We start from the raw sequence: 14,586 nt of genomic DNA on the forward strand, positions 1-14,586 counted from the left end.
AACAACTGGTTACCCAGAGGCTCATTGGATTTCTCCCTCTGGCTTTCATCCAGAATCCAAACTGTTCAAAGGAATAAGTAATTTCCTGTTGCTGTTGAAACTGCTCCTGACTCCTAGCATCATGATTTAACCAAGGCATGTGAAGGATTCTCAAACTAGGTAAAAGATTTGATCCTCAGCTTAAAAACTCTGTACCCACAGGTTTACAAAGGTAACTTCAGAATAAAATTAAATTAAGACAGGTCAGCTGAGATACAGAAACAAGAAGCAAAAGAAAATACGTAGAGAAAAGCATTGTTATAAAAAAGCAATTCATATATGATACTATTTTAAAGCAAGTAATATAATTTACATTGTGCTTTCCTAGTTTACAATGTAGTTAAGGACATAGCATTAATCTTCACAACAATCAATTCTACTAAATGCATAAAAACACTTTATTTTGAAAGATAGGAAACCAAAATGCAGAAAAGATGAGTTGTTGAAACTAATACAGTTTACAATGTATAAAAATAAAACAGAATATTTTTAAAAAAAAACAAAACAGATAAAGCCCCTTTATTTAGCAACCTCTCATTCACTCATTCTCCCATGGTTATTTACATATGTGTTCCTAATATGTAAGAAATTACAGTACAAACAGTGATGCACCATTATATTTCTATACACAGAAAATGTACAATAAAGTATTTAATGGATAAGTACTGACTATACTAAAAAAACAAACACAATAAAAATATGAGGAAAATATATATTAAACAGTAGTTATTCAATAAAGAAAAATTTGACAACTAAAACAAAGTAACTTAATTATCTAAAAAAGAATTTTAAGTGTGTATCTGTTCTATATATAGATGTTAAAATATGTATGTTTGACATGAACATCAGTAAGGTCCCACTATTATTATTTTAGATAGAAATTTAAATTTAATTTATTGTCCTTTATATTATTGTGTTATTTGAAAGACAGTTATTAAAATTTTTCCAGAATTATAATCAAAATGTATATGGCAAGTATTTTGCAAAGACCCTTGATTGTGCATGTACTGACACCTTTCTAAATTGAAATATAGATTGTTAAGTAATTAGCAGGATAAAAACTTCTCCAACTAAAAATGCAACATTCTCAATGAACTCTATCCTACAAATTATCATAATCCTTATGCTTAAAATTCACTTTGTTCATATATTCCCACAACTACTTCATATGGTGAAAAGATTAGTAAATTTACTTTTTTGTATAACATCTTTAACATTTGCTCTTGTTTCTATGCTTGTGATTCAATGTAACATTTTGAAATCCCAAAGTTCTGAGAAAAACATAAATCCTTGTCTCACAGCTGCTGTTTGACTCTGAAAACACATGCATTTTCCTTTCAAGCATCTACCATCAAAACTCCCAAGGGCTTGGGCTAGAGAACACCTGCATCTCTTCATTTAGTTCCAATAACAGAGCCCAAACTCCAAAATTACAAAAATAGACGCTCTGTTCAGCTGTAGTTACATCTTGCTCTTAATTCCCGTGAACAAAAATGCTAGAAGCATGAAATCATTCAGGCAAGCTCTGTCATCAAGAGGATAAGATTTTTTGCTCCAGAAGCCCAGTGGGAACATGATAGAAAACTGGCAACAATTACAGATAAAGTACATAGTAAAGTCCTCAGGGAGCCAAGAGGAAATGTAATAAGATAGATGGGTATAATTTTTACACATTTATCTCCAAACCACAAATGTGAATTGTCTTTAATTGCTACAATGAGTTCTGTCAAAAATACTAAACACATAACTTCAAGGTAATTCACTTAATTCTACATTAAAAAATCATCCCCTATAACTTGAAACTTTCCATGTAAAATTCTGCCTCCATTCTTAAATCTCCTTAACAATTCATATTCTCAGGAGTAAACCAAATGATTTACTCCTCAATTTAACTAAATTTCCTGACACTAAAACTATAATTATCACTTTTGATTAATGATTACCAAAAGTTTCCCATATTTGATGAGTAAAGGTAAGAATTTATGAAAAATCTAACAAAGTTTTAAAAAAAAACCTTATATTTACTTATGAAACTAATCACACCAAAAGATACAAAGACTGGCTTAAAGTTTCATTACTTTTAAAGATTATTTTACCATGAATACTTAGATTGTATTATTTTAGAATAATCACCTAATTTTGCTTTTCTAATCTTAGGAAGAAAACGGTTTTCTGAGTTGTATATATTAAAAGAAAACAATGCCTCTAAGGTTGGTGGTATATCTGTACAACCCTAGAACTCAGGCAAGAATCTGCTTCTCCTCACCCCCCAAAATCTTGTCATTAGGCTTATACAGTGACTACAGTTCACTAGATACTTCAAAAGGTGTCTTCTTTATTAATGTGAGACCAAAATGAACTAGGTAAAATTCCACAGGAGCAGTTATAAGCCACTCCTTGTAGATCTATAAATGAATATCAACATCAAATATGAAATTATCTCCACAATACTTCACGTAAAAAAAGACATATAATTGCCAAAACTGGGTACAAGTGGCTCATACCTGTAATCCTAACTACTCAGGAGGCTGCAACCTGAGGATTGCTCAGCCTAGGCAAGAAAATCCATGAGACTCTTTTCTCTAGTTAACTACCAAAAAAGGCCAGAAGTAAAGCTGCGGTTCAAATGGTAGCAGGCTACCTTTGCGTAAAAAAAGATCGGGGAAAAAAAGTACCCAGGGCCTACTTTAAGCCCCAAGACCAGCACCAAAAAATTAAAAACATATAATCTTCAGTGGCAAACAACTAAGAACAAAGCAGGTAAAATTAAGTCCACCACATGAATCTAAGACACGTACATAACATATAGTTTGTGTTATGCACAGTACTGTGTTAAGTTATGGAGTACTATTTTTTTTGGAATTTGTATTTTTGTACTATTTTAAAATAGACCTTTTTCAATCATGCAGTAGAAATAATCAATATGGCAATTAATCTGAATCATGAGAGAAATGACTAAAGCAATGCTATAATATTTAGACTGAGCTATTAAGTTATATGAAAAAAAAACTATGGAATTGACAATCAGAAGAGTAACAAGGAGGAATTGAGCTTGTCCTGAAATCTTTAGCATTAAGAGAAAATGTAAGTAGCACTATTATTAAATATTATATCAAAAATTATTTTGTTATAATTATGCTATATTATTATGAGTAACACTACAAGTAATAAGTAACAAATAATGAAGTTTACATTAGGTAAGAAAACTATACTGGAAGTGGTGCTGTGACTCAAGTGGTAGAGTGCTCGCCTTGAGCTGAAGAGCCATGACCGGAAAAAATAAAAATAAAAAATAAATAAAAGAAAGAAAACTAGGAGATGGGAAGGTGGTTCAGTGGTAGAGCACTTGCCTTGTATGCATGAGGCCCTGGGTTCGATTCCTCAGTACCACATAAGCAAAAAGAAAAAAGCCGGAAGTGGCACTGTGGCTCAAGTGGTAGAGCGCTAGCCTTGAGCTGAAGCACTGAGGGACAGAGCCTAGGCCCAGAGTTCAGGCCCCACAACTGGACCCAAAAAAAAAAGAAAGAAAGAAAACTATGCTGTTTATTTTTCAATGTCAGGCACCATTAAAATATCCTTAGGAAATGGCTAAGGAATGACTAAACCTGGAGTTTGGATCTCAAATGAAAGTAAAGTGATATCAATTTATGATTGGCTAGTAAAAAGTAGTATTAATTCAATCTTTCAAATATAAAGGAGAAGAGCAATAACATAACCTTAAAAATGACTGTTTGTTAAGGGCAGAAGGCTATTAAACAATATTACAGACCTTATAGAAAGTTTTCTCTCCACATATATAGAGGTCAAGAAAGATTATGGTTTTACTTGAAAAAATATGATCAAGTGTAAATGTCAGAAATTGAAGGAAATTGGGAAGTGCAGCTAACTGATTCAATTTGATCAGGTTCACATACAGCTGAAATAAAATTTCATGTTGCTTATAAAACTAGACCAAAAACTTGAAGGCTAATAAATAAAATCTAATCATAATTAGAACTATTTAACAGAGGAAGAATACGGGACAGAGATTTTAAGACTGATCAAGAATAAACAGAACAAGGATAGCTATGAGAAGAAAAAAATCATACACAAAAGTAAAATGATGACTGAGGGGGGAAAATAATCACCAGCACATCTAAAGCAAACAGAGGGAGCCATGTTAAAATAGATTCTTAATACTTAAAAATACAAATAATACTTTCCAAGTTCTTTTGATTCTAACTTGAATGTTCTCCTTGACTACTTTATATTCCTAGTCAGATATACAAATTTAGTTATGTATTAATAGCATGACTGAAAAAGAACATTTTGACAAGCAGAACTTGTTATGCCAAGGACAAAATATAGCATAATAAGAAAAGCTAAAGTTTCTATTTAATAAAAAGAAATTGTTCAGAATCAATGTAAGAATATAAAATATATCATTCTGCATATACCAAACACAGATAGATATATCAATTATAGCTAACAAGTTTGTCTATCTATAAAGGAAGTAGAGAAGCATTTATTTGATTTCTAATATCTATGTTAGTATCATTAATAGAATGCAAGTTGGTATACTGAATTCCCACAAGAACCCTCCACTCCTCCACTAAAATCAGTATCAGTCAAGTGCAGAATGCAGTCATGGGGGAAGGAGGGCAAATTGCAAGGGAGGTGCTAAGACTTCAAAGAGGAAGCAATGTCATGAAATCATGAAATGTAGCTGTTTAGACAGTGATTAACATAAACTAAGAAAGAAGATATTCACAAAGTTAAAGAACTTTTAAAGGCTGAAGGATGCTATGCCTTGCAACATTGATACTAAGGTTAAAAGACAAAATGCCAAAAAGCCTAGGTTATGGAGTAATAGTATAATCTGAAAGCCCAAGTTTAGGTTCAAAGTCTGACTTGGTAGGCGTGGATAAGTCACTTAACTTTTAGCCTTCTTCTTCATCCACCATAAGACAAATAATTTTTGTTTGCCTGAAAGTATTGTTTTATAAAAACTACTTTCATAAAAGTTACAATCACATTTTAAAACTACTTTACAATGAGTTTCATTAATATCAATAATACTCCTTTCGGGTTTTTTTTTTGGTTGGTCATGGGGCTTGAACTCTGGGCCTGGGTGCTGTCCCTCAGCTCTTCAGCTCAAGGTGAGCACTCTACCACTTGAGCCACAGCACCACTTCCAGTTTCCTGGTGGTTTATTGGAAATAAAAGTCTCACCACAATTCTCAGATCTCAGCCTCCTGAATAGCTAGGATTGCAGGCGTTAGCCAATGGCACCCGGCTAGTAATATTCCTTTCTATCACATTAACTCCTATCTCTTATTATTATCCAGCCTATTCTCACATTCTGATATTAGAAAGTGATGCTACCTTACTGAGCTCCTCTTAAAACTCACTTTTTAGCTTACTTTTATATAACATCCAAAATACTTCAGGTTCTCAGCTTTAATGCTCTCTCCTTCAGTTGGAAGCATACACACCATAGCAGCTGTCTTCCACACTTTATACCATGATCCCCTAAGCCAATTAGTATGATCATATTTCAAATTTATAAACCCATGGGAAAAGTTTATTAACAATGTCACCTAGACATCTGTTTCTGAGAACGACAAAAGGGTTAACTTGTGCTCTCTTTAATTTTTCATCACGAAGGAATTGAACTACCCAGAATGTTTGTTTTTAATATCAGAAAAGACTTCTTGTCTCATTTTCATTACATGTTCAAGCCTCAAAAAATGCAATCCTCACTCATTTTTTCATTTGTTCACTAAATATTTACTTTCAGTGAGTTATTGGCCAATTATTGTTTTGAACAATGAAAATATAGCAAAAGACAAAAATTGCAGCCCAAATAAAGAATAAAATTCAAATAGCAGGAAAAGAAAACAGCAAAATGAATCTAGAGTATATAATAGACTGTGATAAAACTAAGAAAACCCAGTGAAAAGAAAATAATCAAGAAGTATGAGTTACTGTGTTTGTATGTGTATGGTTGGGGGGGACTTAAGACACAGTAGCAAGAAAAATACTTGCTGAGAAACTGATATGATTCAGTAAAGTCTCCAAAGACAGCTCACAGTTTGTAACTATCTTTTATTTCTCTATACCATCTGTCATATACATACATACACATACCCAAACATATTTCATTTAAATCTTGTTACATGTAAAACATGTTAAAACTGGTTTATAAAAATACTTAAGAAATCTCTAAGCCATTATCATAAATATCTAAGCCATAAATGTGCATGGTAGTCCCAAGGCAGATAAAAAACCTTAAATTTCAAAATGCTCTATAATAAAGTATGTGAACACACCTGAAGTAAAAACACATTATATTGTAGGATTCAAACAATCAAAAGCAAAGTTTTCAAGGAACCAAATACATGATCACATTACAATTTTACATACAGATCTATCAACAACTCTAAACATGAAACTAATGTTGAAGATTAGGTGAATTTCCTAAACAGCATGAAAAGTTGTAAAACTTTACTCTTTAAATATCATAGGTGTCACAGATAATATTTCCTATCCACCTTACTTTTAGAAAAGTTGAAAAGAAAATTAATGTGACCCTAGAAATAGATTCAACTTATGAACAGTAATATGAATATTAAGATAAAGAATACATACTTATTTAAATATAGTTCACTCTTTAAGTACGTTTAGGGAAACATTAAAAGCCACAGAAGTCCAGCTGGAGAATTTGTAACAGATTCAGATAAGATTAATACCTTCTTAGGTATCAGAACTGAAAATGGATGTCTGAGTGCTGAAATGAATATCATAATAATCTCCTAATTTGAAAATAAAAACCTATCAAAAGTATTAATATGACTAGTTATATAAAAGAGGTTGTTAAACAGCATATTGAAAGAATTTGATTAAATAGTCATCAACAAAGCTATTTATTTGTGCCTCCCTGAAATAAAGGTATTGAAAAGAAAATGATCAAACCAAACCTGGTCCACTTTCTGTGCCAATAAATTTTAACTAGAATATCATCAAACACACACACACACACACACACACACACACACACACTGAGTAGCTATTTTTTTTTTTGGCTACAAGAGCAGAAGTAAACACATGAAACAAAACACCCTGGTCCACAAAGCCTAGATATTATCTATCTGCCTTTACTAAAGTATTTGCCAATCACTTCTTAAAAGACTGGCAAGAACCTCACCTGTAGGAACAGTTGTGGTTTGGATCTCGAATTCATCCTCATATCATTCTATCTTTAGGATTCCAAACCATTCTCATCAGACTAATGTATTTTTAATAATAATAAAATCAATACAATTCCTAAAATGAATTTATTTCTCATTTTTGTTATATCAATGACACAAAGTAGTAAGTTTCATTGGTATTCCTTATCATGTTCTCCTCTATTACTCTTCCTTATTACCTACTCTTCACTGTCCTGTTTTGCTTTCCACATCCCTAATCATCTCTTTTACTTTCATTTTTTCCTTCTTTGTTTTTTCTTACTAAATTCCGTATATCAGATAAAACAAAGGACTTGTCGGAGATTGGCTTTGAATTCATTTAACATGATGATCTCCAGTGTTGTTTTCCTACAAATGACATAATTTTTTACTTCTTTATGGCTGAATAAACTAGTATAGGTGTACTACATTGTTTTTATCTATCCACCCACTGATGGGCACCTAAGCCTAGACGAAATTCATAACTTAGTGACTGTGAATAGTGCTACAGTATACATGGCATATAGTTATTTAATAACCTTTAAGAACATATGCAAGAGTATGGATCGATATGATAGTTCTGTTTATTTGTTTGTATGGCTTATGTTGTTTGAGACAGGATCTTACTAGCCTGCAACGCTTCAGCCTATGCTGGCCTCTAACTTGCCATCCTCCTGCCTCAGCTTCTAGAGGAGAAGGTGTGAGCCAACATATCATGCTAGTATTTCTATTTTTAAGTTTTTAGACATCTCATAGAAGGTGGTACAATCTACATCACTACAACAGTGTGTAAGGGGCTCCCCCATCCTTGCCAACCTGGTTTTAGTCTTCTACATGAGAATATCCAGTGTAATCAGCACTACCTGCTAAAGATGCTGTCTTTTTTCTAATGTATGCTTTTGGTATCTTTGTCTTCTATTCCATTAGTTTACAAAGGTTTGTTTTTGTACAGGTACCATGCTAATTTTGTTAGCATGTAACATTTTTTGAGGAATGTTCTCTTCAGAAGCATGATGTCAAGAAATCCTCAGACTAATTTCCCATTTTTAATGTGACTACCACTTAGGTAAAAAATGGGAATACAGAAAAACTTTCAAAATGTGAGCTAGATGCTGGTGGTTAAGGCCTACTTCTAGCTACTCACAAGGTTAAGATACAATGATCACAAAAAGGCCCATCTCTAATATAACAAGTAAAAAGCCAGGTTGGAGATATGGTTCAAGTGACAGAGTAGCTACCAAGCAAGCAAGCCTACTGAGTGACAAGCCCTGAGTTCAAACCTTGGGATTGGCATTAAAAAAAAAAACTTCTTTATGTTCTTATATGTACTGTGCATTATTTTAATATTTACTTTAGTCTGCCTAATTAACACAAATCTTTTTGTTTCTACTTTGCACTTAGTAATGCTAAACATAATTCCTATAAGTTACAACACTTAACTTACAATGATACTTTTATGCAGATATTTCAAAATACTCACTGAAAACTAAACTATAGAGAAATCTTTTTTAGGAAATCCCTTTAAGAAATCTTATGTTGCTGTTTTATTACCTTCACTGACTGACAACCTACATTTTATTAATTATATATTGGCCAACTGAGCTCATAAGTGATACTCATCTACCTAACTTTTTTCCCTGATATCATCTTTCAACAAGAAAGGTATGGTTCTACTATTGTGGTAAATAAAATGAAACAATTTCTTCTTATGAAGCAAAGCAATAGTTGAAAAAATACAAACCTTAAAAATATGATCTCAAATCTCTGTTTTTAACTTTTGCTTTTATTTTTATTGTTTCTTCCACTGTTAAATCTTATCCTTTCTACAAAAGTACAGAAACCCTAAACATCTAATTTCAATATGACACACTGTGGGACACAGTCAAAGAGCTACTAAGTCAGGAAAATATATGATACATGACATGCAAAATTTCAGAACTCATCTGAACTTTATAAATATAAATCTCAGGCTAAGTGCTACACAAACCTAAATCCCTTATATAAAAACCATTATTATTTATAAAGACATTTAATTATTAAAGCTAACACAAAAATATTTTCTCGGAATTTTAGAAAAGCACAACTGTAGAGAATACCCAATCAAAACAAATCATTCTTCTTTCTTCTTAAAAAAAAATCCGATTTTAAAAGTAATTCTTGGAAAGAAAATGCAATAATTAGTATATGTCTAAATAGTATATGTCTAATTTTCTCAGATGAGCAGAAAAGCTCAAAATCTATGTACATATAACCATATAAAATGATGCTAAGTGAAATGAACCCCAAGATATGGACACAAGAGGCCTTTCTTTGTTGTTGTCTTAAATGTACTATGCGATTTTTTTTTTGTTTCCTTTGTATGTTCTTCCCCCTGTGGTATATCCCCTGTTCTCACTGTACTTGATTTTGGTATCCTGCGTTTTGTATATATATTTATCTAATTTGAGGAGAAGAAGGGGAATAGCAAAATGCTGAAACAAGAACACAAGATGACCCTTGCAACAATGATACTCACAAGACAACTTCAGAGGGGTGAATTGGCAGGGGAGAGTGAGGGAGGTGGGGGAAGGAAGGGATAATAGGAGAAAAACAAAGACGGGAGTAACAATGCTCAATAAGAAATGTACTCATTACCTTACTCATGTAACTGTAACCTCTATGTATAGCATCTTCACAAGAAAATATTTTTTTAAATAAAATAAAAATAAGGGAATAATAAAATGTTCAAACTTACCAGAACTGTGGCAGTAGTCCATATGTTGTGGAACTTGGATAGTGAAGGCTACCAAATCTGGAGCTAAAAGAGATTCTGGCTTTCTAGTCTCATTGAGCCACTTGGTACTATGAAGGTCTTTAGTGTCAGAGGGACCTTGAAGCAAAGGAACCAACTTCTCTTTTCCACTGTCGCCTGAGTAAAAATAGTTATTGAAGGAAACAAAAATAAAAACTCTTCAGTAAAATGTAAGAATAGCCTGGTGACACTTGATCTTAAAACATACGAATACAAAAACATTTCAATTAAATTTCTGAATTTTAAGGATACATTTAGTTGATAATTTGTAAATCTGACTGGTAAAACTACTTTTAAAATGTTCCTAATTTTGTTGTTGTAATTGTTATTGTTTTTCATGGTACTGGCTTGCACTTAGTAGACAGGCACTCTAAAAATGAGCCATGACTCTGCTCTGTTTTGCATAGACTTTAAAGTTTCACTTTTTTGCCTGGCACATTCAGGTACATGACCCACCTATTTTACTGTTCATAATATAGATGGGATGATTATACACCCAGCTATCAGTTGAAAAGTGGGTCTCTTCTGTGTGCTGAGGCTACCTGAGAACAGCATCCTGAATCTAATTTACCAAAAAGCTAGGATTACAAGCCATGAGCCACCAGTGGCCCGGTCCATTGTTAATTCTTAAATTTATGTTTCAACTTTTGCTAATAAATGTAGGCTCTGTTCAATTTCTTTTATAATGAACTGTAATCCTAGCTGAGGGTCTGAGATCTGAGAACTGCGGTTCAAATCCAGCGGTGGGTATGAAAATCCATGAGACTCTTATCTCCAATTAAACACCAAAAAGTCTAAACTGGAGCTATGGCTCAAGTGGCAGAGCACTAGCCTTGAATAAGAAAGGTTAAGGACAGTGTTCAGACCCTGAATTTAAGCTCTAGGACTAGCACTAAAAAAAATATACAAATTTTTATTTATATATATATAAACACTCAGTTTTTAAAAATGAAATGCAATAATTACAATTATAATCTTATCTTGAAATTTAGTCTGTACTGAAAATATTACAAATAATTTAAGGAAACCATTATAAAATACCAGTCAGTAAAGCAAAGTCAATTATAACTCCGACAACATCCAGATTTTATTTAATCCTGCAATACTAATATTTTAATATTTAAGTGTCACATATAACTCCGAATTTCCCAAAAAGTATCAGAAAAAATGTTATTTTTCCCCTTTGTAAGTATTCTTAAAGCTGCAAGGTTCGTTTCTTAAATAAAATTAATTTGTTAAAGTCAATAAGTATCATCCTGGCACTATTAAAAAATTTTAAGGCAAATTAAAAAAAAATTAAAACCTCTGATTCATAGGAACAATGAGTAAATTCTTGTTTCAGTAACGCTCCTTGTAAAATGCAAGGCCAATTCTCCTATACAGGCAATAAAGTTTTACACGATCCAGCTGCACATACCTGGGGCTTTGGCACAAATTTTTATTGATCCCATGGTCCCAGAGGCACATTTGACCAATGATGTGCTGCAGTACTTCAATTCAAGATTCTGGATTGAGCCCTCAAGAGTTGGCAGGGGATTCTTAGATTTCACACCTAATAAAAGAAAACTGCAAATGTACTAGCCGATTGAATTTAAATAATTTTTATACTCCTTCACCAAGGCATTTAAACTTAATTATACTTTAATTATCTACCTCAGATGTTCTTATGGTATTTGTGTTAAGTTTCAGAGTTCAGTGTTTAAAAGGTGAAAGGATATAATTTTAAAATAAATGGGCTGAACTCTCATAACTATACTTATACAGTCAGCTCTTCATTAATCAAGTTCAAGGAAAAAAAGCAAATGTACAAATATTTACCTTAAAAACAAAAGAGGTTTTTAAATCATATTTGACTTTATAATTTTATTTTTGAAGCATTATTTATTTTGGTGGAGATATTTATAGAGAAAGCTACCAGAGTAATAAAATGTATTGGTCACATGGAATAAAGAGATATAAAATAACAAGGTTCTTAACTAAAAGCACATCTTATAAGCAAAAGAAACTAAAGGAATTTTATAAATTAACCAATTTCATCACATAACAAAAAAGGTAAATATTAATATATCTATTGCATACTACTTGGTAAAGGATAAAGGTAACAATTACCATAAAAATGGTTGATTTGAAAACTTGATCTGAAGGGTAAAGGCAGAGAAGCCTAAAGAACATTGTTCTGACAGTACTGGGGATTAATCATAACCATTCAACATTATCATCATCATCATCATCATCATCTAATCAACATTAACTGAAAACTTACTATGTGTTATGCCTATAAAAATCACTCCATTCTCACAAAGGCCTCTAATATAGACATTATTATCTAAAAACATCTGTTGTATTAAGGCACTAGGTTTGTAGAAATTTATTAGATCACGAATAGAATACTAAAGTATCCTCAAGTCCAACAGTAACAACTAGTAGTATCTAAACATATGCAATAAAACATACAGAAACATACAGGCTGAAAAAAAAATGGTTGCTCTAAAAAACAGTGTTGGTTACAGGAAGGTAACCCCTTTTGTTATAAGCTGTTCAAAACCGTAATTTACTAAAAACAAAGCAAAAGGTTATCCAGAACCATCTAGTAGCCAAAACCCATGAGAGTGTGTTAGTTTCTTGCAAAACATACTCTTGCCATATAATCTTGCAATTGGGTACTTTAGTATTTACCCAAAGGAGTTAGAATTTAAACCCACACAAAACCCTACACACCAATATTTATAGCAGATTTATTCATAATTGCATGAGGCCCTGGGTACTATACCTAAAAATGCAAGGAGGAAAGAGAGAGAGGGATCAAAACAGGCTATAGACTATAGGATTCTAAGTATATAGCCTTCTAGAAAAAGTGAAGTATGAATACAATAAAAAGATCAGTAACTACCAGAGATTGGAGCAAGCAGAGAGGATTTTTAGAGCTGTGAATACACTGTATGGTCCTGTAACTGTTGAGAATACACATTGTGCAAACCCACAGGATGCACAACACTATGAGTAAACCTAACATAAATATGGACTTGCATGATTATGTGCCAATGTAAGTTCATCAGTAAAACAAATGGAGAAGTTGGTATTGGGGGAGGCCATGTATATGTGGGATAAGTCAGGGAAGGGAAAATGAGAAATCTTTGTACCTTCTTTTCAATTGTACTGTGACCAAAACTGTTCTTTTCAAATTGCCTTTTAAAAATGTAAACTAGTAATAACAACCTGCTCTTTTCCAAGCTTATTTACTTAAATTTGATCAGTCAACTCTATTATGATTCCATGTATAAAAAGGTGAACATATCTTGGGGTTCATTTCACTTAGCATCATCTTGTATGGACATAAGAGGTCTTTCTTTGTTGTGTTTAATGTACTATGTGATTTTTTTTTTGTTTCCTTCCCCCATGGTATATCACCTGTTGTCACTGTACCCTGCATCTTGTCTATACATTTGACTAATTTGGAGAGGGGAAGGGAAAGAACAAAACGCTAAAACATGGACATAGGATGACCTGTTGCAACAATGATACCCACAAGACAGTATATTGGAAATGAACTTTACAATTTCGGGGGTGGGGAGAGGAGTGATGAAAGTGGGGGAGGGAAGGGCTAATGGGAGAACAACAAGGGAAGAGGTAACAATGCTCAACAAGGAATGTACTTGTTGCCTTAATTTTTTAAAAAGGTGAACACTTAGCTAGGCACTGGTGGTTCACACCTATAATCCTAGCTACTCGGGAGGCTGAGATCTGAGGATCACAGTTCAAGCCAGCGTGGGCAAGGAAATCTGTGAGACTCTTATTTCCAACAAACCACCAGAAAACAGGAAGTGGTGCCGTGGCTCAAGTGGTAGAGTGCTTGCCTTGAGCTGAAGAGCTGAGGGACAGCGCCCAGGACCAGAGTTCAACACACACACACACACACACACACACACACACACACACACACACACACACACGTGCGTACGTTAGCATATAGATGTAGCATGTCATTTACAACTCCTCCCTTCTGGTCCCCACCTCCTCTTGGTGATTAAAAGCCAAGTTCAGTGATTATTAAGGTGGCCATAGTAAGCCATGCCAATGTACATATCAAGTGCCTGTTTTGCTCTTTGCTTTTCAGTTTTTCTTTCTTCTTACTCCTCCTTCCTTCTCCTCCTTTCTTCTTTTTTCCCTTCCCTCTTCATCTTCCTCTTCATCATCCTGTTCTTCAATTTTATTTTTTAGAACTAGTGCTATAAGTTTCCTATGTAAAAAGAGGTTATAAATGAATATTATCCTCCCTAAGATTCCATCCATGATAAATGAGGGAGCCACAGGATATGCAATGACATTAAACATATTGTGATACTCTATAATAAACACTCTATTTCATCTTCTCATCTGCAAAGTAAGTTAAGTCACTAGCTGCCTTAAGAGTAATCACGAGGGGCTGGGAAGGTGGCTCAGTGGTAGAGCATTTGCCTTGCATGCATGAGGCCCTGGGTTCGATTCCTCAGCACCACATAAGCAAAAAGAAAAAAGCCGGAAGTGGTGCTGTGGCTCAAGTGGTAGAGC

General features: G+C 33.4%; 1 protein-coding gene across 1 annotated transcript in view; it reads right to left on the bottom strand.

The window, feature by feature from the left end:
* Nucleotides 1-14,586, bottom strand: part of Vps13b (vacuolar protein sorting 13 homolog B (yeast)) — a 548,051-nt gene that overhangs the window by 397,316 nt on the left and 136,149 nt on the right. Inside the window, exons 17-18 of the mRNA XM_013012393.1 lie at nucleotides 11,456-11,590; nucleotides 9,982-10,155 (exon numbers count right to left, since the gene is read on the bottom strand). Of these exons, the coding sequence (XP_012867847.1) occupies nucleotides 9,982-10,155; nucleotides 11,456-11,590 (309 nt within the window). The remainder of the gene's footprint in view (nucleotides 1-9,981; nucleotides 10,156-11,455; nucleotides 11,591-14,586) is intronic.

This window comes from Dipodomys ordii, unplaced genomic scaffold (assembly GCF_000151885.1).
Source record: "Dipodomys ordii isolate 6190 unplaced genomic scaffold, Dord_2.0 Scaffold17, whole genome shotgun sequence".
Taxonomy (NCBI): domain Eukaryota; kingdom Metazoa; phylum Chordata; class Mammalia; order Rodentia; family Heteromyidae; genus Dipodomys; species Dipodomys ordii.